The sequence below is a fragment of the Littorina saxatilis genome, linkage group LG16, assembly GCF_037325665.1.
Source record: "Littorina saxatilis isolate snail1 linkage group LG16, US_GU_Lsax_2.0, whole genome shotgun sequence".
Lineage (NCBI taxonomy): Eukaryota > Metazoa > Mollusca > Gastropoda > Littorinimorpha > Littorinidae > Littorina > Littorina saxatilis.
The window spans coordinates 13,606,901-13,631,467 of record NC_090260.1 but is presented as its reverse complement, the minus strand read 5'-3'; the positions used below and the strand labels follow the sequence as shown (position 1 = coordinate 13,631,467).

At 39.6% G+C, this 24,567-nt stretch overlaps 2 protein-coding genes across 2 annotated transcripts in view; both read right to left on the bottom strand.

Moving 5' to 3' along the window:
* Positions 1 to 24,567, bottom strand: part of LOC138950450 (uncharacterized) — a 131,906-nt gene that overhangs the window by 18,904 nt on the left and 88,435 nt on the right. The window lies entirely within an intron of this gene.
* On the bottom strand, positions 12,678 to 14,661 carry LOC138949628 (uncharacterized). The gene is made up of 4 exons (XM_070321414.1): positions 14,404 to 14,661; positions 14,070 to 14,162; positions 13,654 to 13,791; positions 12,678 to 12,917 (listed from the first exon to the last, which is right to left on the bottom strand). Exons 2-4 carry the CDS (start codon positions 14,138 to 14,140, stop codon positions 12,755 to 12,757), a joined length of 372 nt encoding a protein of 123 aa, XP_070177515.1. The 5' UTR covers positions 14,141 to 14,162; positions 14,404 to 14,661; the 3' UTR covers positions 12,678 to 12,754.

Sequence of the window (24,567 nt, the reverse complement as noted above, 5' to 3'; positions counted from 1 at the left end):
GTATGACTCCAGGGCGTAACTCCACACACTCAGATTTGTTCAAGTGGTCTGTATTCCCAATGGGTAGGGAGGGGGGGCATGAAACCTGCTTAAGTGTGCCAGGTAACGTGTCACTATTTCAAGAAAACAAAACACCACAAAAGCTTCTTGTGTGATTAAAGAATTACTCAAGCGAGCGATAAGTGTGTGATCACATCCGTTCTGTACCCCAGGACAGTTTTAGAGAATGCGTCATACTCATTCAGCTATTTCCTTGTTTATGATCGAAAAGAATGGAAAGCTCCAAAACAAAAACAATCTTTGGAACTTTAAGCAAAGGGTTCTCTGAAGTTTCAACAATCATTTCAAGATATTGCCTTGACCGGGGAAAGATAACATTGATGTGTAAAAGCCGGCAAATATTTCATGAACTGATACACGTAAAATTGACGGGTGTAAGCCAGCAAATATTGTATGGACTATAAAAGCCTAAAAAGGAAGAACAGTGTTCTTGTTACGGCGATGACCTTAAAGGTTATCTCACAGAATGTTGTTTGAAACCCAACAGAAACAAATAAAAACAAAAACAAAAAGGTCAGACATTTAACGTAAGAGTTTAGAATAGGATGCTTCGAAAAACTTATCCAAGCGGAGCGCGGGCGGAGCCCGCGCGTAGCGAGGTAGTTTTTTTTTTTCATCTCCCAGCACTGAAAATTTTTTTGCCAAGTGGTGTCTGTCTGGACATTGTTCTAGAATTCATCTTTTAGCACAATATTAGCGACACTGTTTGGACAATTCTATTAAAATTAGGCGTACAAACTGATTTTGTTTCGGGGAATCCTCTCAGAGGATCAGAATTTTCATATAATATCATCGGAAGCTGTTACAACGGGAAAATGTGAAACTTTTGTCACTTTTTAACATGGAATTTCATCTTTGAGCGTTTCAAGCGGATTTTAATAAAATAGTTATTTGCGAATTAAGCAGCGGAAGACACTCACCGGTTCAACATGTGTATGGTCATTAAACCTCAAAACATTTCAGTAAGTGGTTTAGACAAACACCACGGACATGTGAGGGTGTGTAGCTGAAGAGTTTTTTTCTAAAGTGTGTTCTAAATACAAATGACGTACTGGTAATGATGTAATGAGTTGTTCTAATCTTGTTCTTGGAACTCTTGCTGTTCCAAGCTTGTTCTTAGCAAGTCTTGGTGACGAGAACAAAGACTATCAATGAAATCTTTAGAAATAACCTCTGACAACGACGACGACGACGACGATAACAACAACAACAACAAATGACATCGACGACGACGACGACAACAACAACAACAACAACAACAACAACAACAACAACAACAACAAAAACAACAACACGAGAACAACAACAATCACGACAACGAACATGACAACAACAACACCAACAACTACGACGACAACTACAACGACTGGGTTATGATGACATCACCAATGATTTATCAAATGTTCAGTGTCAAGGCTGTTAAAAAATCGTTAAATCCTATTTCTTCACTGATTCTTATGAAATTTTAAAGGTAGGTTTGTTGTCCCCAACTTATTTTCACTCCATACTTTTCCAGAAGAAAAACATAATTTTGGCAGTTAAAAACCGTTAAATTTCAATTCTTCACCGATATTTATGAAATTTTGTGGGTAGGTTCGTTGTCCCCAACTGATTTTCACTCTATACTTTTCCAGAAGAAAGACATAATTTTGGCAGTTAAAAAACGTTAAATTTCAATTCTTCACCTATCTTTATGAAATTTAGTGGGTGGGTCCGTTGTCCCAAACTGAATTTTAAAACATACTTTTCCAGACAAAAAAACTTATTTTTGGCAGTTAAAAACCGTTAAATCTCAATTCTTCATCGATATTTATGAAATTTTGTGGGTAGGTTCGTTGTCCCCAACTGATTTTCACTCCATACTTTTCCAGAAGAAAAACATAATTTTGGCAGTTAAAAACCGTTACATTTAAATTTTCACCTATCTTTATGAAATTTAGTGGGTGGGTCCGTTGTCCCAAACTGAATTTCAAGACAAACTATTCCAGTCAAAAAAACTTATTTTTGGCAGTTAAAAACCGTTAAGTCTCAATTCTACACCGATATTTATGACATTTTGTGGGTAGGTTTGTTGTCAGATTTGACATGATGGCAGAATTGAAAGTGTGAGATATCCTGATGTTTCACAATTTATGCTGCATAATTCAGCCCCATAGGCGCTTGAATTTTAGGTGGAGTTGGGTTTTTTTTCAGCCCAAACCAGTAACCCCCACATGGTTTTCATGTCCCTTTCTGAGAGACTTCAAGAAGTTTCAATTTGACGTCATGATTAGCAAGTATGAAAACACGTCATCGATGACACATTTTAAGACAGAGAGAGAGAGAGAGAGAGAGAGAGAGAGAGAGAGAGAGAGAGAGAGAGAATCATGTACACACAGATGGACGACTTCGCTTGGGGTATGTACTGCCCGGCAGTACACATCTACTTAATTGAATTAGTTATACATGTATACATCTGTTGAAGGCTTCTCGGTACCGTAAATATAAAAGAAGGCGAACATTCAAAGAACTATTGAGGTAGGGGTCCAAATCAAAAGTAACGAAATTGCTTTACTTTTGTTCTTAACCAATATACATTCAACATTTAATATACATGCCAAGCGTTTCAAGGGTGCTGCCAATTGTTTCTTTCAGCATTTGTTGAACATTTATTACACTGTTTCTACAAGTAGACCCAAATTGATTTAGTCTTAAATTCCAACACAACGGGTTTTTTCTATACTGCATTTTACGTTTGACAAGAAACCTGATTTAGACCACCCAGATACGGTATTTGCAAAATATTTATCTCTTTTATATCATTTTTCAAAATTGTTGTTTATGAAATCGAAAATCACATCGAAAAATGTCACTATTCGATGTTCCCTCACTAATCTGGGTGTGAAGGGTTTTCTTGAAGCAGACACCGGGGCTTGCTAAACGATTGCCGCTTAAGCGGAGGGGAGTCAAGCGTGATTAAGTGCCTGGCCTGCCAATTGACACCTACCGGCGAAAACACACAATAGGCCACAAGGAAGTTTTCTTTTGTCGGAGAACAAGGAAGAGGCATGCTGGCTGTCTCTGGATCATAATTATGTAGACTATCTTTGAATATGTCCGAGTTTGTTTATGTTTGAGAAGGAGTACGCACAAGACAGACAGACAAGCAAATAACATATAGACACTAAACAATCTAAGTAGTAAATGGATTTATGCTGATCTGTATGTGAGCAGCACACGTCTTCAGATGTCTATAAAAAGATGTATGAGCAACTGCAGAACTAAAACATGCAGAATATTATGAAGCATCGATTGGAGATAACTATTGCGAGCATGACCAAAATGTGAAATCATGTTTTTGACAGTTTTGAACTGCCAAAATGAAGTGAGGAAATGGAGTTTATCTTTTAAGCATTGCAAGGGGTTCTAGAACTGTCCGAGGGGGTATTGGGAGATAAGTGTTACCATACATGGTGTACCTCAATCAACATTAGACATTCAGTGACTTTAAAACAGCCCTTACAGGCATGATCAGCGCGTTTTCCATGGATGATTGCGTTCATGTCTTTGATGAATTTGTCTCGACATTGCGCGTGTGTAACTTCACAACGAAGGGGTTAATTTGTCCAGTACTTTAAGTTTAAGAAATAATTGTTATGGTCATATTTGTTGTGCAAAAACTTCAGTTCGACCATTTTACACAGTTTTGAATGTTTATTTATTTATCCAAGCGGAGCGCGGGCGAAGCCCGCGCGTAGCGAGGTAGTTTTTTTTTTCATCTCCCAGCACTGAAAATTTTTTTGCCAAGTGGTGTCTGTCTGTGAACATTGTTCTAGAATTCATCTTTTAGCACAATATTAGCGACACTGTTTGGACAATTCTATTAAAATTAGGCGTACAAACTGATTTTGTTTCGGGGAATCCTCTCAGAGGATCAGAATTTTCATATAATATCATCGGAAGCTGTTACAACGGGAAAATGTGAAACTTTTGTCACTTTTTAACATGGAATTTCATCTTTGAGCGTTTCAAGCGGACTTTAATAAAATAGTTATTTGCGAATTAAGCAGCGGAAGACACTCACCGGTTCAACATGTGTATGGTCATTAAACCTCAAAACATTTCAGTAAGTGGTTTAGACAAACACCTCCGACATGTGAGGGTGACTGGTTTGTAGCTGAAGAGTTTTTTTCTAAAGTGTGTTCTAAATACAAATGACGTACTGGTAATGATGTAATGAGTTGTTCTAATCTTGTTCTTGGAACTCTTGCTGTTCCAAGCTTGTTCTTAGCAAGTCTTGGTGACGAGAACAAAGACTATCAATGAAATCTTTAGAAATAACCTCTGACAACGACGACGATGACGACGACGACGACGATAACAACAACAACAACAAAAACAACAACACGAGAACAACAACAATCACGACAACGAACATGACAACAACAACACCAACAACTACGACGACAACTACAACGACTGGGTTATGATGACATCACCAATGATTTATCAAATGTTCAGTGTCAAGGCTGTTAAAAAATCGTTAAATCCTATTTCTTCACTGATTCTTATGAAATTTTAAAGGTAGGTTTGTTGTCCCCAACTTATTTTCACTCCATACTTTTCCAGAAGAAAAACATAATTTTGGCAGTTAAAAACCGTTAAATTTCAATTCTTCACCGATATTTATGAAATTTTGTGGGTAGGTTCGTTGTCCCCAACTGATTTTCACTCTATACTTTTCCAGAAGAAAGACATAATTTTGGCAGTTAAAAAACGTTAAATTTCAATTCTTCACCTATCTTTATGAAATTTAGTGGGTGGGTCCGTTGTCCCAAACTGAATTTTAAGACATACTTTTCCAGACAAAAAACCTTATTTTTGGCAGTTAAAAACCGTTAAAGCTCAATTCTTCATCGATATTTATGAAATTTTGTGGGTAGGTTCGTTGTCCCCAACTGATTTTCACTCCATACTTTTCCAGAAGAAAAACATAATTTTGGCAGTTAAAAACCGTTACATTTAAATTTTCACCTATCTTTATGAAATTTAGTGGGTGGGTCCGTTGTCCCAAACTGAATTTCAAGACAAACTATTCCAGTCAAAAAAACTTATTTTTGGCAGTTAAAAACCGTTAAGTCTCAATTCTACACCGATATTTATGACATTTTGTGGGTAGGTTTGTTGTCAGATTTGACATGATGGCAGAATTGAAAGTGTGAGATATCCTGATGTTTCACAATTTATGCTGCATAATTCAGCCCCATAGGCGCTTGAATTTTAGGTGGAGTTGGGTTTTTTTTCAGCCCAAACCAGTAACCCCCACATGGTTTTCATGTCCCTTTCTGAGAGACTTCAAGAAGTTTCAATTTGACGTCATGATTAGCAAGTATGAAAACACGTCATCGATGACACATTTTAAGACAGAGAGAGAGAGAGAGAGAGAGAGAGAGAGAGAGAGAGAGAGAGAGAGAGAGAGAGAGAGAGAGAGAGAGAGAGAGAGAGAGAGAGAGAGAGAGAATCATGTACACACAGATGGACGACTTCGCTTGGGGTATGTACTGCCCGGCAGTACACATCTACTTTATCCAAGCGGAGCGCGGGCGGAGCCCGCGCGTAGCGAGGTAGGTTTTTTTTTCATCTCCCAGCACTGAAAATTTTTTTGCCAAGTGGTGTCTGTCTGGACATTGTTCTAGAATTCATCTTTTAGCACAATATTAGCGACACTGTTTGGACAATTCTATTAAAATTAGGCGTACAAACTGATTTTGTTTCGGGGAATCCTCTCAGAGGATCAGAATTTTCATATAATATCATCGGAAGCTGTTACAACGGGAAAATGTGAAACTTTTGTCACTTTTTAACATGGAATTTCATCTTTGAGCGTTTCAAGCGGACTTTAATAAAATAGTTATTTGCGAATTAAGCAGCGGAAGACACTCACCGGTTCAACATGTGTATGGTCATTAAACCTCAAAACATTTCAGTAAGTGGTTTAGACAAACACCTCGGACATGTGAGGGTGACTGGTTTGTAGCTGAAGAGTTTTTTTTCTAAAGTGTGTTCTAAATACAAATGACGTACTGGTAATGATGTAATGAGTTGTTCTAATCTTGTTCTTGGAACTCTTGCTGTTCCAAGCTTGTTCTTAGCAAGTCTTGGTGACGAGAACAAAGACTATCAATGAAATCTTTAGAAATAACCTCTGACAACGACGACGACGACGACGATAACAACAACAACAACAAATGACATCGACGACGACGACAACAACAACAACAACAACAACAACAACAACAACAAAAACAACAACACGAGAACAACAACAATCACGACAACGAACATGACAACAACAACACCAACAACTACGACGACAACTACAACGACTGGGTTATGATGACATCACGAATGATCTATCAAATGTTCAGTGTCAAGGCTGTTAAAAAATCGTTAAATCCTATTTCTTCACTGATTCTTATGAAATTTTAAAGGTAGGTTTGTTGTCCCCAACTTATTTTCACTCCATACTTTTCCAGAAGAAAAACATAATTTTGGCAGTTAAAAACCGTTAAATTTCAATTCTTCACCGATATTTATGAAATTTTGTGGGTAGGTTCGTTGTCCCCAACTGATTTTCACTCTATACTTTTCCAGAAGAAAGACATAATTTTGGCAGTTAAAAAACGTTAAATTTCAATTCTTCACCTATCTTTATGAAATTTAGTGGGTGGGTCCGTTGTCCCAAACTGAATTTTAAGACATACTTTTCCAGACAAAAAACCTTATTTTTGGCAGTTAAAAACCGTTAAAGCTCAATTCTTCATCGATATTTATGAAATTTTGTGGGTAGGTTCGTTGTCCCCAACTGATTTTCACTCCATACTTTTCCAGAAGAAAAACATAATTTTGGCAGTTAAAAACCGTTACATTTAAATTTTCACCTATCTTTATGAAATTTAGTGGGTGGGTCCGTTGTCCCAAACTGAATTTCAAGACAAACTATTCCAGTCAAAAAAACTTATTTTTGGCAGTTAAAAACCGTTAAGTCTCAATTCTACACCGATATTTATGACATTTTGTGGGTAGGTTTGTTGTCAGATTTGACATGATGGCAGAATTGAAAGTGTGAGATATCCTGATGTTTCACAATTTATGCTGCATAATTCAGCCCCATAGGCGCTTGAATTTTAGGTGGAGTTGGGTTTTTTTTTAGCCCAAACCAGTAACCCCCACATGGTTTTCATGTCCCTTTCTGAGAGACTTCAAGAAGTTTCAATTTGACGTCATGATTAGCCTGCCGCATTAGCAAGTATGAAAACACGTCATCGATGACACATTTTAAGACAGAGAGAGAGAGAGAGAGAGAGAGAGAGAGAGAGAGAGAGAGAGAGAGAGAGAGAGAGAGAGAGAGAGAGAGAGAGAGAGAGAGAGAGAGAGAGAGAGAGAGAGAATCATGTACACACAGATGGACGACTTCGCTTGGGGTATGTACTGCCCGGCAGTACACATCTACTTAATTTATTAAGGAGATTTCTATAGCGCATAACGAAAAGCACTATGCGCTTTACAATATCACTAAGTATAAGCACACGCAAACATACTCTGATTAAATAGAACTTAGTTTAGCAAGACATACTAAGAACACTAAACATTTGAGTTCATACAAAAATTGAGAACTAAATTAAATACTGGACAAGCGATTTAAATAAGCTTAAGGCCTACACCAACTGCAATGGGCTAATTCAAATACAAAAGTTTAGTTAACTATAAAAGGCAGTGCATAAAACTCCATAATCCTAAGAGGGTCAAACAAATAAGAAACATAAGACTAGATAGTGTCTGTAAAAGAAGCCGACATTTACCCTTTTCTCCAACATTTGTTCCAAAACACACCTCCGAATGATTGTCGATGACTCGAAAGCTTTCCTATCTTGTGATTGCCTGGAACCTAGCTACAACTGCTTTGTGTTTAATAACTATCATCATGTATTGAATCCCGTGCTCTTTCTTCGGCGGAGGTGGGAGGGGGGGGGTTAGATATTTTGCTGGTAGTATTTTTTTCGACCGAGTTATCTATATTCGTTGGGCAGTTTTCTTTGTCGGACAGATTTTTCACACAAATGAACAGGAAACCAGATTACGTAAGCCGTGTCAGCTGTACCCTTTGTAAAAGTCAGCGTAGCTCGAGAACGGCATTGAAGTATTGGTGTTCTTTACCTTGCCCAAGAAGCAGCGCATATGAGAATACGTCACACACTCGAGTCAAGGACGTCGTAAAATGGCCCTCGGTCAAGTTTTCACCGAGGACCATTTTATGATGTCTTTAACAATTATGTGTTAGTCGGCTTAGAATATGCGCGCAGGTTTCAAAGTTTTGATCCATTCGATTATCTCAACAGACATCCTTTGATTGTAAAGTTGAATGTGGGCACATGATGGTTGAAAATACTTAACTTGAAAGTTTCCCGCTGTGGTAGATTTTTATGGTGGTTGTCACACAGGCAGCGACGGCTTTACTGGTCGGACCCAGTTGTGCGTTACCTCGCCTTTGCCTTTAATGACTGACTGACTGGCTGACTTTGGGGATTAACGACCTCTGAGGTAACTAGGATCTATTTGGGAACATTTACCGTGATACTGTAAGAGGAGCAAGAAAAGAAAAGAAAAAAGATTTAAAACAAAATAGGGGATGAGGGGGGGGGGGGGGTAGATGGGGGGAGGGATGAGACCATGGAACTAGTTTTTAGAAGTTATGCAATCAAACATTTCAATCAATCAATGAGTCTTATATCGCGCATATTCCGTGGGTACAGTTCTAGGCGCTCTGCAGTGATGCCGTGTGAGATGAAATTTTATACGGCCAGTAGATTGCAGCCATTTCGGCGCATATTTACCTTTCACGGCCTATTATTCCAAGTCACACGGGTATAGGTAGACAATTATTAACTGTGCCTAAGCAATTTTGCCAGGAAAGACCCTTTTGTCAATCGTGGGATCTTTAACGTGCACACCCAATGTAGTGTACACATTTAAACATTGTAGGCTCAGACCACTTCGCCGTATTTAATTTTAGACACCGTACGTTATTAGACGCGAAAGTGCAATACTTAATGATCCGCTCAAAGCACTGTTGAAGCAACAATTTGTCTTTTGGTCGCAGATAAGGACATACTCTATCAAAACATGTGAATATATGTCTCAAGCATGACTAAACGCCCCGAAGGGCTCCGTCTAGTAACTCTATTTTTGATATCGTTTTTTAAATGTCAGCAATTTGCAATGAGGTCACCCATCATAAAATAAGGTTATTAATTATTTCCATACGCCATCTAAGTGAAACGGAGGCATTTTGTATCGCTGATTTTATTTACAAACTGCTATTGCAGCGGATCATTTGATCGGAACTAAATAAGTAAAGTGAAAATAGGTAAATAAATATATAGATGGATAAATCAGAAAACAAGATTGCAAAACATAAACACGTTCATAAAACATGTTAGTTTCCACTATTGCCGAAAACAAGTTCTCTGCAAAAACATTGAAAGTCAAATACTGTTTTCGCCTCTGTTTCTTCTTGTTGATTTTTTACATTAATTTTAGTCAAGTCTTGTAGATTTTATCTTTGAAATATTTGCTTTATGTTTCGTAACAGAATTAACTATGGTCTTGTGTTGCTTAGTACTTGATGCATGAATTGGCGTCTCGCAGAATTAAACGCCGCTGAGGAAGGCCTGGCAACAGGTCGAAAATTTGGGCTGCCACTTGAAATTCTTTGTTAGGCTTTTCTTTTCCTTGATTTTGTTGACATCTCTCTCTCTCTCTTTCTCTGTGTATGTGTGTGTCTCTCTCTCTCTCTCTCTCTCTCTCTCTCTCTCTCTCTCTCCCTTTCTCTCTCTCCCCCCCTCTCTCTCTCTTTCTCTCTCTCTCCCCCTCTCTCTCTCTCTATTTTCTCTCTCTCTTTCTCTCTCTCTCTCAGTCACTCTCTCTCTCTCTCTCTCTCTCTCTCTCTCTCTCTCTCTTTCCCTGCCTCACAAACACAAATACACACGCACTAACACACACAAAGCAGCAGGCCGGGATGCGGCAAATTGGGTAAGGCAGACTGGGATACGGCAAGTTGGGAGAGGCAGGATGGGATGCCGCCAACGCATCTAGCAGTGCAAATTCTACAGGGGGGGGGGGGGGGGGGGCGTTCTTTTAAATCAAGTTTTGCCCAGTTTTGATTTTGCCGGTTTTGGTAATCCTACATTCCTCCGTGCGACAGCGGACTAAATGCGCATTTAAAACTATTTAGATGTTTTGCCTAAATTTTGACTTGGAGCGAAATAAATTAAAACATCTTGTTCGTTGTGCTTTTGTTTTAAATTAAAGCGTATTCCATTTCTAAATTAAATATCACTTGCCTGTTTAACTCTTTATTGTTGTTGCAATAGTTGTATATACTTGGAAGGAAAAAAAAGGCATACAACGAGACAGTTATGGTAGCCTGATTTAGACCACCCATATACGGTATTTGCAAAATATTTATCTCTTTTATATTATTTTTCAAAATTGTTGTTTATGAAATCGAAAAATTACATCGAAAAATGTCACTATTCGATGTTCCCTCACTTAATCTGGGTGTGAAGGGCTTTCTTGAAGCAGACACCTGCGCTTGCTAAACGATTGCCGCTTAAAGTGCATCTAAACCCAAATTTTCAAACAAAAACTCTTATTACCAATGCAAACATACACTCATATGTGTTCCATCCCCACCACTCAAAAGGCCCAAAGACGCGAGTAGCTCACGCAGCGAGTGGGAAAACCCCGTCAAAGCTAGCAGCGTGCCAGCCTTCTGCTGAAACAAAACGATGATGCTAAAAATAGATTTTCTCCACTGATGACGTAGTAAGGGGAGCAGCCGCCACAGCTGCGAGCACCGTCTTGGTCTTGGATCAAGCTGCCAGTGCCAGCATGGGTAGACTCTGTGTTGTTTACGGCTGTAATATTACCTCGGCAAACAAGCAAGGAATAATTAAAGTACTCAGGGGTTTTCTAAAGTCCCTCACTGACATAAGGAGAGCTTGGATTAACTTTGTGAAAACTTCCAGAAAAGATTGTTCACAACCAAAAGACTACCAAGTTGTATGCGGACAGCATTTTGCCGACGATGCATTTGCAGACCAGTTCACAGCACCCTTGTTCGAATTCGAACTCGGTTATCGTCCAAAACGGAGGTAGAAGGAGGATGCTGTCCCGTCAGTGATGCCACTAACGTGCATCGATGTTCAGAAGAGATTGAATGCAGCAAAAAAAGACAGTGGAGACGGTTGACGTAGAATCTAACCGGAGAAAGAGGCGACGGAAACGAGAAGTTATGAAGGCAAGTGCGGCTCGATTTTTTTGTGTACCCCAAACACACCTCCTTCTCATATACTTGGGAATGTACTGCAGGTAAACAGTGCTCTTCTCTAAAGATGGGTGAAAGTATGAGATAGACAGAGAGGGTGAGGGAGAATCAGAGACAGGAGGGAAGAAAGGGTACATTATTTATAATATATGAGGTTATACATGTATAAATGTATACAAGTTTTGAATTTGAAAGTCATTGATTCAGTGCCTTTGAATTGTTGTCGTGTTTTCAGGCTGTTCCTTGCAGCTCTGCATTACAATGAAAATGGGGACATAGGTGATGCGCTTGATGATCGAGGAAGGAAATCCACATGTGATAATGTATATGAACATCTAGGGTTGTTTTCAGTATTGTTGATAACATGTTTTGTTTGATTAAGGGTATTCAGCTGGTATTTCCTTGTTTTTCACTACCTTTTTTATTCATGTTTTTGATATGCCTTGACCGACGAGGTAATTTTATAGACGAAAAGGAATCGGTGCATATCATGTTTTATTTGTATAACTGTTTTAATTTTAAATGTTTCAAGCGCAAAAAGCATAATTGTAAAGTTATGATGTTTTGCTATATAAATGCTCATTTATTATTATATTATTATTATTATTCCCGAAAGCAAAGAAAGGAGAGTACAGTGTGAGAAAGTCCAAAGGGCCACCAACTTACGGTAAGTTACACGCAGGGTAACTACAGACTGCTGTTTTTTTAGCACACACACACAAGTAAAGATACTAATCTTTTCTCATACTCATATTTTTGTTCAGAATTCTGGAAATGTGCACAGTATGTAAACACACACACACACACACACACACACACAACTGCAGAGGGAAAAAGGCACAGAGAGAAAGATTACATTTACAGACTATCAATATTTTCCCAGTTGGGTATCCCCTATAACTGCAGCATTCTTCTTAGTTTATGCATTTCTGCAAGCATAAAAACTGAACTTGGTTCAGTACTGATAATGTCTTTTCACAACTATCTCATCCTGAGCTATTCATCGTTACATTTACAGGTTACGTGTCAAGACTGTGTCAACATCTCTGAGAAGCTGACCGAGAATCCAGGGGACTCACAAACTTCTCTCCCTGCGAAATTTCGTGACATACCTGACTCTTTGGCCGCTGCATACCACCACCCATTCAGAGAAAAAGCTGCTGCAACCTACAATACAAGATACCCTAATTAACTGATCCCACATTTTCCCACTGCTGTTGACATCAACCACATATAGAACAAAATTCACTTGAATGGGATTACTGTTTTATTTTATAAGTGATGCATTTTATTCTAATTAAAACATACATTTTCATTTTACTATTTTCATGGAAGCTCGGGCCACTCAAATCCTCTGTAAGTATCCTCGGAAGGAAATGCATTTCTGATGGCCCGTACCGCACATGAAGGTAGAGGTATCCCGACTTTCCTCCCTAGCACACCATGACACCACCTCACCAACTGTCGGTATCCTATGTAGCGGTACTTCCTGGAAAATAAAAAAAAAGAATCTGTGACATTAGGGTTTGTTGTGTACTCCAGCAGAGGGTTCTTAAAAAATGTGTGGAGAGTGGAGGGAGGAACACTTGTTCCTTGTGTATACAGGATTAACTAATGAGGGAATGGCTTGTTTCATGGTTGTGTGTGCGTGTATGTGTGATATTGTCTTTCATGACAAGATCCCTGTAAATCTTTAATTTTACCTCACTTCTATGTTTATAAACTAATAAAGATATTTCCAAAAATGGTGTTTTCTTTCCAGCATTAAGTTTATCTTGTTTCACACAAAGAGTATAAACACTGATTCACTTGTGGACTTCAGTGTGGAAAGATCTCAGGATACAATTTTCATTTTTACTGTTGATACTGATGAGTGTTGTGTATACTATTTCTGCACATGTTTGTTTGTTTTATAATTTGATTATTGTTGTCCTTGTTTTTGTAATTGACCAACTTCCAACTTTGTCATTTATTAAGAGACGAAGATCAAGGATTGCTTTACACCTGCTAATTAAAACAAACAATCTTCTGTCACCTTCTTCTTCAGGCGTGTGAATGAATGGATGAATATGTTTGTATGTCATGTGGAACAAACCTAGAAGTGTCTGCCACAACATTTTAGAATTTCCAGAATAGCTTTTACAATGTCACAAGTAGAAATAACGTTAATCCCAACTCATGAAATTAAAAAGCACATGTTTGGTAAAGAAAGATAAGTCACTTACTCCTCAAGAGTAGCCTGGAAAGTGCCATGCTCCTGTCGGTACTGGTAATATGCTGTCTCCAGCACATCTGTGTTCAGGCAGACGCTTTGAAAGGCTGGGAGCTGCGTGATGCATGTAATGCCAGGGTTTTTGAGAGGTCTGCAAATATAACACTATTGCTATAACTTATTTTTAACTATAAATTAAGTATAAGAATTAAACTTCTAAACGCCACGATGAAGTTTAAAGGCTTTACAGACTAGTACATGTACTAGTAATGAATATCCATTAACCTCTACATCTATTATATATATGTTAAATTTACAAAAGAGTCACACCTTCCCTTTGCTCTTTTCATAACATGTTATAATAAAATTAAATAATGATAGCCTCATTCTTCCAAACCAATAACATGCCAAGTGAAAAGATATACATACCTGCGACTGTTCAGCTTCTCCATGATTTTAGTAGACTCAGTGCAGCAGTTGCATTCCTCCACTTTCTCCATCACCACACAGTTGCCACATCACCTGAAAGTAGCACAAACTTCACTTGAATCATTCGTCTCCATTCTTCGACTAAGTATTGTGAATGTGCACATGTGGGAAGTATTCTTAGATTTCACTTGAAAGAAACAATAAGATTAATTCCAAAAATGTAACTTGCCACTGCTCTCTTCAGAAAGAAAAAAACACCGCTAGAAACGTAAACAATGTCAATGAGACTTTCGCCTTACTCAATCTACACGGTAAACGTGAATTCGTTACTCACCAGTCTGTGTTCCCAAGGCGATATACGCCGTTGTTGTCAGCAAAATGATTATTTTCCTCCACATTCCTCTCATGTTCTTGTGCTGGAGGCTCGAACTGATACGGTACAACGCGATTGTTGTTCCACAAGTTGCCTGCACCACGAGTGTCCGCCATTTCGCTCTGTTCCCCTCAGTACGTCACAAGTTACCAGCTGGCGCTTCGGTAGTTCTCGGGTTTTCTCGGCAAAGTCCGGATCAGCAAATTTAGCTCGCATGTCGGTGGGCGTTTCCTTGCGAACGACTAAGCGCTGAGCGGTTTCAGTGCCGAAAAATGCCATAACTGGAAACCCTATTCACACACTCAAAACTTTGTTTGGAGGGTTTAGACGCACTTTAAGCGGAGGGGAGTCAAGCGTGATTAAGTGCCTGGCCTGCCAATTGACACCTACCGGCGAAAACACTCAACAGTTTCTCTATTTTTCACATAACGTTTCACTCTTAAAGTTTTTAACAAAAGGTGGTCCTTAGTTTTAACATCTTTTTTGAAATAATATATGAATTAAAGATTATGCTTTTAATGGACACATTTTTCACACACATGACCAGGAAACCGGATTACGTAAGCCGTGTCAGCTGCAACCTTTGTAAAAGTCAACGTAACTCGAGAACGGCATTGAAGTACTTTCGGTGTTCTTTACATTGTCCAAGAAGCAACGCACATGAGTATACTTGACACACTCGGGTTGTGCTTGGTTTGGCCATAAACACTGTCTAGTCAAGGACGTCGTAAAATGGCCCTCGGTCAAGTTTTCACCGAGAACCATTTTATGATGCCCTTGACTATTATGTGTTAGTCGGCTTAGAATATGCGCGCAGGTTTGAAAGTTTTGAACCATTCGATTATCTCAACAGACAATCCTTTGATGTAGTGGAGTAGTGGTAGGTGTCACGAAATGGGATATAAGTCTGTGATAAAGGTGATGTTTATTATTATGAAAATGTTCGTGCCACCCACGCGCTTTTTCACGCTAGAAGCCAACAAAAAAGTTTATTTCATGTTGATTAATCACATTACTTATGAAAGTCTTATGTTTTCTCGTGCGCACGTGTGCGTGTGTGTGTGTGGGAAAATATTAAACAGCTGTGCTTTCATGTTACCATTCAGAGAGTGCTTTGATCATAATTAAGCTTTAAGCCCGCGTGAGAAACAGACGATACTTCTGCACGTATGGTTTGATATCTGCCGGGAACATTTTTTATGACTTGTATAATTTGACTGATTAGGCAAAGGGATTACACGAAACCGACTCAAGCCTTGTTGAATGTCAAAGAATTCAAGCATGCCGAAGTGTCTGTACGGGCCTGAGGAAAAGCACCTTCGGTAACCGTTTCATGTCCAATCCTAAAACGTGTATGGGAATACTTTAAGCATAACATTCGGGTGGGTTTTTTCCGAATAGAAAATATATAATACATCCATGCGATTTTATGGAATAACTCTGTTAAGTGTTTTTGTTATTGTTGCCAGAACAGCATGATCATATTCTGTAAGATAAAATCGGTTATTGTCAGTTTGTTTGTTTCCTTTTGTACACAGCGAAAACAAAATCGAATAGAAATTATACATCCATGCATTTTTCATGGAATAACTCCCTGAAGTGGTGTTGTTGTTGTTGTTGTTGTTGTTGTTGTTGTTGTTGTTGTTGTTGTTGTTGTTGTTGTTGTTGCGAGAACAGCTTGATAATATTCTGTCAGATAAAATCGGTTTTTGTTAGTTTGTTTTATTTTGTACAATAAAGATATTAAACATTTTTCGCCAAGATTTCATGGTCTCGCCTAGGTGACAATGGCCGCAAGCATAAACGTTGTTTTGACCACGAGTTGAATGTATGTAAATTTCTATTTGTGTCTCCAGAATAAGATTCTATTTGGGACATGAGGTGGTTGTACGCTAAGAAAAAGCTGGGTGTGTGGGGGTGGGGCCGGGAGGATGACGGGAGTGGGGCTGTACAAGTTAAAAGTTGCGTTGATAAAAGTTATAAGCGTTTGGTATTGGGCGTTGAGAATCATCCAATACAATTGACACTGGACATTTGAAGACGCAACAGTGGTCGACACGGGGAGCATCATAAACACCGCCCAATTGGATTGCATGACTTGACCGTCCTGCAGTGATGTCGTTCTCGTCGGCTATTGGTCAGTGGATTTTGAGAGCGCACGTGCCGGACAATTAAGGTGTTCATATGATTGGTTAATACACTGACACGGTTCTCACCCCTTTGAGAGGTCGTGGCCTACATAAAGTTAGTTCGTTTCGCAAATTAGCAAAAGTCCTCAAAAAAGTCGATAGTCACAGAGACTTTGTGTTCATAACAACCCAAAAACCAGAAGAAAAAGACCTGAGAGGCTACCTGGAGCTCTGCCTCACCTCTATGGTGACTGCTAGGCAGAAGCAGAGCCCCGAGGCTCTCATCAACTTATTAACGGATACCTACTGTTTTGTGACAAAAAATAAAGTGTCCGTCCCTAAACCAGACACCTATCTCATGGCCCTCAGCGCTCTCGCGGGGAGCAGAGATCTGTCGTCTGAGGAAATTCTCACAATTAAAAAATCACTAATTAGAAAAAAACCACAGTAAACACCAAATTAAAAAATTACTGTAAGTCCCTTGTAATTCTGGACTCCCTAAATGGGGGGCAAAATAAAATAAAGCCAGCATAAATATATGATCGTCATTTGTCAACGGTATTAACTTAAACAAAGGGGACACACAGCTCGCAGGGAGGGAAGGGCATTGCCCCACCTCGCGGGCGTGTGTGTGTGTTTTTTTTTCTTTTTTTTTTCCTGATGGTTTTAAACTCCTGTTTTCGGATTACACAATAAACATAAAAACATGATTATATAAACGAGAGGATAGCTGTTTCCTCTCTCAGTTAATACTGCTAATGTGACGTCGCCTCCCCTGCGACTATTGTAGTGGCGGGGAGGTCGACGGACAACGCAGATAGGTCTTTTTATCCTATTTAAAATTAACAAATGCCGCATATATAGCAACTCATGCGTGCGTCAATGAAATGATGTATCCAAATGTTACTACCCTATAGAAGATCAGTATTACGTTTTGCGCATGTTCTTTATATTTTTCTCACAATGTTGTCACTTTTAAACCTTCTAACAGGTGGTCCTGAGTTTTATCTTTTTCTTAACGAAACTAAAATTGAATTAAAAATCCATGTTTTTAATGGTCCTTCCCCTAGGAAGTCAACGCATATAAAGGAAAAATTATCCCCGAGTATATTTCTCATTGCCCCATCCCCCTCCCTTATTCATGGAGAGCGGGGCCGGGGTCCTATCACGGTCGGGATTGCTTTGTCTTGCCCTTTTCTTTCCCTCCTTTTCTTCTTTTAGCGTATCATCAACTCATGTCCCTAAAAGGAAAATTTCCTGTGAGGACGTAAAGGACCCCCTTTTTTTTTTTTTACAAATTAGCAATTGTCCGGTCAGACATCATATGGTGCGGGTGTTAAATCTGTCAGTTTGCAAGAGAGATAATTCGAGTTTGTGAGACTTGTTGCATACAGTGGTAAATACCTGATTTTGATGACTTTGGTGATCTTTCTCAGACGGGAGGAATAGCAGAAAGGCAAGAAAATTAAAGTGAGTGATTTTGATTCTATTGATTGTGCCTATGATTAGGTTAGATTGAATAGATTAGATTGTGCAAGCAGGATTCCACCATGGAATACATTTAATTTATATGAGGGTTAACGTTGTCTGCACCATCTCAGAAAAACTATCATATTTTCGACCTAAATCTGTGGATCTAAAAACATCATCTCGGTTATAATGTAGTATATAACAGCCTAAAGCATGTCACATTTATAGAACAAAAAACAAAAAAAAATAATTTCGCTAGTATCGTGTACACTACATTGGGGTGTGCACGTTAAAGATCCCACGATTGACAAAAGGGTCTTTCCTGGCAAAATTGTATAGGCATATATAAAAATGTCCACCAAAATACCCGTGTGACTTGGAATAATAGGCCGTGAAAAGTAGGATATGCGCCGAAATGGCTGCGATCTGCTGGCCAATGTGAATGCGTGATGTATTGTGTAAAAAAACAAATCCATCTCACACGGAATAAATAAATCCCTGCGCCTTGAATATATGTGCGCGATATAAATTGCATGCATAAAATAAAAAATGAAAAAGATTAAAAAAAAAGATAAATAAATCCCTGCGCTTAGAACTGTACCCACGGAATACGCGCGATATAAGCCTCATATTGATTGATTGATTGATTGATAGTATTTTGCGTGTGATATTTTCCGAGTGTGAGAACTCACATGTAAAGATTAATGAAGATCGGTCCAGTCGTTTCCTGTGAATCGCTCCACACATAAACACGTACGCACACACACACACACACACACACACACACACACACACACACACACACACACACACACACACACACATATACACGCACGCATGCACAAAAGCACGCACGAACGCACGCTTACTGAAAATAATTTCTTGTTTGTTGTCTCAATACCCGCTAAAACGGCTTCAAAAACCGCTATTATTGTCTTCTAAGAGGAATGACACATACAACGTTGAGCATGCCATAATACAGTGTTCTAGATGGTCGATCGTGTAGCAAAGACGTGTACGTGTAGATATTAGGGAGATTTAATAAACGAAACGTCGGGACGTTTCGTTTTGAAGTTGTGGTAAACGTCATCATTTCGGGGGTCTCTCGCTGGAAAGGTGAAGGTCAACTGAAACGGAACGTGGAACGTCAAAACGCAGTCACGTTTTCCACCCCCAAAAAACGAACAATATTTCGTCAACTTTTGTGAGTATTTTTGCACACTAACAGTTTTATTTGTTGGCCATTTTATGCATTGCTAGATTCATCAACCCTTTCACAGTCTTTCAGCGCTGAGAATGTGTTCATTGGAGGTAGACAACTGTTGTGAACTGAAATATTTTGAAGGGTGCTGATCCTGGTACATTTATCCAACTTCATGGTGAGAAAGCAAATGGCGAAGCAGAAGTAGGTCATCGCATCGAATTTTTATTCTGGCTTCGTATGTGATTTTGTATAAACAAAGTCTGTGTGATTTATTTGGACTGAAAATAATCAAAGTATGCCCGATTCTGGACCACCTCCTAGGGTTTTTTTCCCCATTCTGATCGAGGACAGACGTGATAATTTCACTTGAAGATTTATCGCCCTTCCTTCATTCCGAAACGAAACGTGAATACATCTAAATCTTGTCTGCGGCCTATGCCGTCTCGTTTCACGTTCCGTTTCGCGGGGTGACTCATTCACCAAACGAAACGAGCTGCAAAACGAAACGTGCTGTTTCTTAAATCTCGCTACTGCGTCACCCGTGACTCACTTTTTTCTCCAATGTTCCAAATCATACGTTGTTTTGCTCCCGCCAAGACTGCAGATCTTGGCAAAAACTAGATTTGATGACGTTACTCGTACACGTGCTGAAAAGTGCCACATTACCCGCTATTACGAGCTAGTCGTGTGACCATAGATATCGTGTGACAGAGTGTTTTCTTGCACACGAGACTGTAGATGTTTCACGACGGCTTTAGCCGGAGTAAAACAGCAGTAGTCGAGTGTGCAAGAAAACTCTCTGTCACACGACTAGCTCGTAATGGCGATTATGTCTCACAGCTTCAACAGAGGAGAGAACAGACACGTTTTACGTACTCACGCTTGATAAACCTAAACACAGGAGCAGCCATTGTGGAGAGATCTATTTTTTGACGAAAGTGACCGAACAACTATAAATGACGTCTCGGTATATGTGAATGACGTCACAGTCATCGTCACAGTCTGTATCTTTTGAAGCATCGCAATCTTCATGACGTCTTTCTGTGTCTGCATCCGCGAAATGTTTGTTCTTTCCGGGATCTTTGTCATCTATGTTCATAACTCTGTCCTTCTAGATTCAGACTAACAGGCCTCCTGAGCGAGCCACTTTCCAAGGGCAGCTAAATTCGCGTATGGAAACAGTACTGTCGTCTGGGATGCCGTTTTCAGTATTCTGAGCGTTGAAGAATTTGTAAAGAGAAGAAACGATAACAGCAGGAGAAATAAAAGTCGTGTGTGCATTAATTTGGGGGTTTTTGGATGGGCGATTTCGAGTTTGAATCCGTTCTTGCACATGCTCCAAAGCGTGTAACATACAATCTTGCACACGTTTGCTTTAGTAGTGGCAAAGAAGGAAAGCGTGTGACATTACCTGCTATTCAGACTTGGTCGTGTGACAGACGTTTTCTTCCACACGGGATTACGATGATTGTCCAACGAAGCCGTCAGGCTGAGTTAAACATCAGCTAATCGAGTGTGGAAGAAAACTCTGTCACACGACCAAGTCTGAATAGCATTTATGTCTCACAGCTTCAACAGAGGAGAGAACAAACACGTTTTGCGTACTCACGCTTGACAAATCTGAACACAGTGGCAGCCATTATGAAGAGATCTACTTTTTGACGGAAGTGACCGAACAACTATGAATGACGTCTCGGTATGTGTGAATGACGTCAGAGTCATCGTCACAGTCTGTATCTTTTGAAGCATCGCATTCTTCATGACGTCTTTCTGTGTCTACACGAGCGACATGTTTGTTCTTTTCGGGATCTGAACAGTCATAACTCTGTCCTTCTAGATTCATACCAACAGGCCTCGTGAGCGAGCCACTTTCCAAGGGCAGCTAAATTCGCGTATGGAAAGAGTACTGTCGTCTGGGATGTCGTTTTCAGTATTCTCAGCGCTGAAGAATTTGTAAAGAGAAGAAACGATAACAGCAGGAGAAATGAAACTTGTGTGTGTATTTTTGGATCCGTTCTTGCACATGCTCCAAAGCGTGTAACATACAATCTTGCACACGTTTGCTTTAGTAGTGGCAAAGAAGGAAAGCGTGTGACATCTAGATCTCGCTAATGTCATAGTTAGAGAACATCGGAGAACAAAAGGGACTGTTTTGGAAACAAATTTGATTGTGGAGGGATCAGTGGCCTCTCCAGTCATATAATTGGTTTTGTAATTAACAGCCTCATCACAAAGATCTGCCCTCAAACGTATCTGCCTTGGGTTTTTTTATGGCGGGAATGGATAGATAAGTTTTGGTGGTAGTCGTTATTTCTGATCGCCAGCGTGCTAATTGTTTTGATGTTTTTGTGCTTTTTTGTGTTTTGTTATTTTTGGGCATGCATTGATAATCATATTGTGCAAGCAAATGATCATAGTAATTCCTCTCCAAAAGAAACATGATTTGTAATGCAAATACATGTTAATCCCTTTTGTCATCAAATGTTTTGGATTTGTAGATATATGTAATGGGGACTTCTAAAAGCAACAACTAACTAAGTAACTAAATATATGTAATGCGTTCCATGCAGCAGTGTTGCAATGTCAACACTATATTTTGTTTGATTGAACTGTTTTCCCCTTTTGTAGTGGGTATACGAAAATGGAACAGCCTACGTAATTAATGTTTTCTTATTATTTGAATATTCGAGCACATGACGAAGCGATGACTGGTTCCAGCTGGTTTACGTCAGAGCTTCAGCACTTCAAACAATGCAATACTAGTTTGGTTCCTAATGCACTTTGGGCGAAACATAATAGACGCAGTATTTGTTCAGGTAAAACTGTAGTTGAGATACGTACTTTATTTACCGTGCAAAATTACTTGTTTCTCGCTGGTTTCCATCACAACTACAAAGGGAGTTATATTTGAAAGGGCTTTTACTACATGTAGGACAGAGAACGACAGAGACAGAATCGTGTTAGAAATTTGCTGATCGTTTTGTTCCATGCCATTAACTTTACGCTGTTAATCACCGATATGGACTGAGGCGTGAACGTCTAACACATACAAGCAGCTGTTACCATTTCTGGTGATTGCTTATTGACACAATAGACAAACCAGATTGAGACAGAGAGTCGAGCACAGTACGCTATGGAGATATGGGAAGGGAGGGAGAAAAGAAGTGTGTGTGTGTGCGTGCGTGCGTGCGTGTGTGTGTTTGAATGCGTGCGTACGTGTGTGTGTGTGTGACTGAGTGTGTGTGTGTGTGTGCGTATGTGTGTGTGTGTGTGCTAGAATGTGTGTGTGTGTGTGTGTGTGCTAGAATGTGTGTGTGTGTGAGTGTGTGTGTGTGAGTGTGTGTGTGAGTGTGTGTGAGTGTGTGTGTGTGTGTGAGTGTGTGTGTGTGAGTGAGTGTGTGTGTGTGTGTGTGTATGTGTGTGAGTGTGTGTGAGTGTGTGTGTGTGTGTGAGTGTGTGTGTGTGTGAGTGTGTGTGAGTGTGTGTGTGTGTGTGTGTGTGCGTGTGTCTGTGTGTGTCTGAGTGTGTGTGTGTGTGTGTGTGTGTGTGTGTGTGTGTGTGTGTGTGTGTGTGAGGTGATTGACACTGTGTCTGACATCTGTGTCTGCTTTAGTGATTCAAATCGAAAACTGAAAACCAGGTAACACGAAATTAGAGAGTTTGAGACTGTGTACTTACTGGGACACGACTGCCAAATTGACACTGCGTTTTTGGATAGCTCTTCCTAACGCAGACATGGACTCAGGACTCAGGAATGTTTTTTCAGGCCATAGCCCATACATAGGATGATACACAATTACAAATGAGACAGTGACAAAAGGTCAGGTGTCATGTCTACTGTCCCGAATGACACACGATTGCTGACATTTCACCATTGCCAACAGAATAAACAAATAAGAAATAGGTAGAAAATGAATGTGAAAACTGACTTTGATTGTTGATCAGTATGTTCTATACCACTAACAAATAATCTACTTACACATAGCTGTTTGGCAAATGTATGTTGCATGGGACACACTGACATGAAAGTGGAAGATGTTTTCCCTCAAGAGAAACTACATATCAAGTTACAATTTTTGTGCTCTTCCATTCCAGTTGGCAATCAATTGTTAACGCATGTTATTAGAAAAAATAGAACGAAAACAGATTAGATAGAATGAAAAATGTACTGGTGATGTCATTTGGGACATACTGACATGAAAACGTCACCTTTTGTCATTGTCTCAAATAGAAATGCATAGAAAACATGTTAGGCGCACAGGCAATCTGCTTTAACGGGTCAATCATAATATATATGTAAAACTGGAACTCCTCCACGCACTTGCACTCTCACGTGCACTGTACTGATTTACAATCACCTGCACCTGCGCAAAAAAAACACCCATCCCCTAATTATATGCATATACAGATTCTCACACACATAAAGTTGACGTGTGAACAAATCCATCTGACGAAAATACTGTTTTTTTCCTCGACATGGGAAAAACGGTGTGCAGATCAAACTCTAGGACATCTCCCTCTCGTATCTTCTCTATTTCCATTTGTGGAGCTAAGAAACTGAACAACGTGAAATCGTTTTCCCCGGGGGCAGTGGGGAAAACTGAGCAAGGAATCTATACCACAATCCTTTGCGCGACCCCTGATCTGGTTTACATACCGCATACGAGACAAACCAGTCACCCGCTTTTACCCCCTCAAAAAAAACAGCATCCATTTTTCAAACTGTTGATCGTTGCTTCAATACTTTGAAGCTGGTGCTTGAAAAATAACAAGGTAAAAGGATGTTGTAGGTGTTTAGTCAAATGTTAAAGTTTCTACCACATCCGAACATACATACGAACGAACGAACGAACGAACTCACAGACAGATAAAGTTTACGAAAACATGGCTTCACTTTAAGGTTAACTGAGGTTAAAAATTTTTTTTTTTTTTAAAGAAGTCGCGTGAAGCAATATCATAACATTCAGTCAATATGTAGGCATCAAACTAAAAGATCCCCCAAAACCAGTCATCCCCGAGATTACATTCAGATGGTCTCGGATAACCATACCCGAAGACCGAGACAGGTAACGCTCGTCTCCCCGCTATCGATGGATGCATGCTTGGTATTTTCGTATTTCCATAACCCAACAAACTCTATCATGGATTACATGATTTTTTTTCCCGTTCGCATTTGATCACGTGCTTGCGTGTACACACGAAAGGGGATAATTAAGGCACTTGCAGGTCTGCACATAAGTTGACCTGGGACGGGCGAAGTGGCTTGGTGGTAAGACGTCGGCCTCCTTAATCGGGAGGTCGTGAAATCGAATCCCGGTCGCT

Excerpts from the sequence above, each read along its gene's own strand:
- LOC138949628 (XM_070321414.1), bottom strand. The coding sequence starts at position 14,140 with ATGGAGAAAGTGGAGGAATGCAACTGCTGCACTGAGTCTACTAAAATC. Across the intron at positions 13,792-14,069 it reads GAGAAGCTGAACAGTCGCAG|ACCTCTCAAAAACCCTGGCA; the intron begins GTATGTATATCT and ends TTATATTTGCAG. Across the intron at positions 12,918-13,653 it reads TTCCAGGCTACTCTTGAGGA|GAAGTACCGCTACATAGGAT; the intron begins GTAAGTGACTTA and ends TTTATTTTCCAG.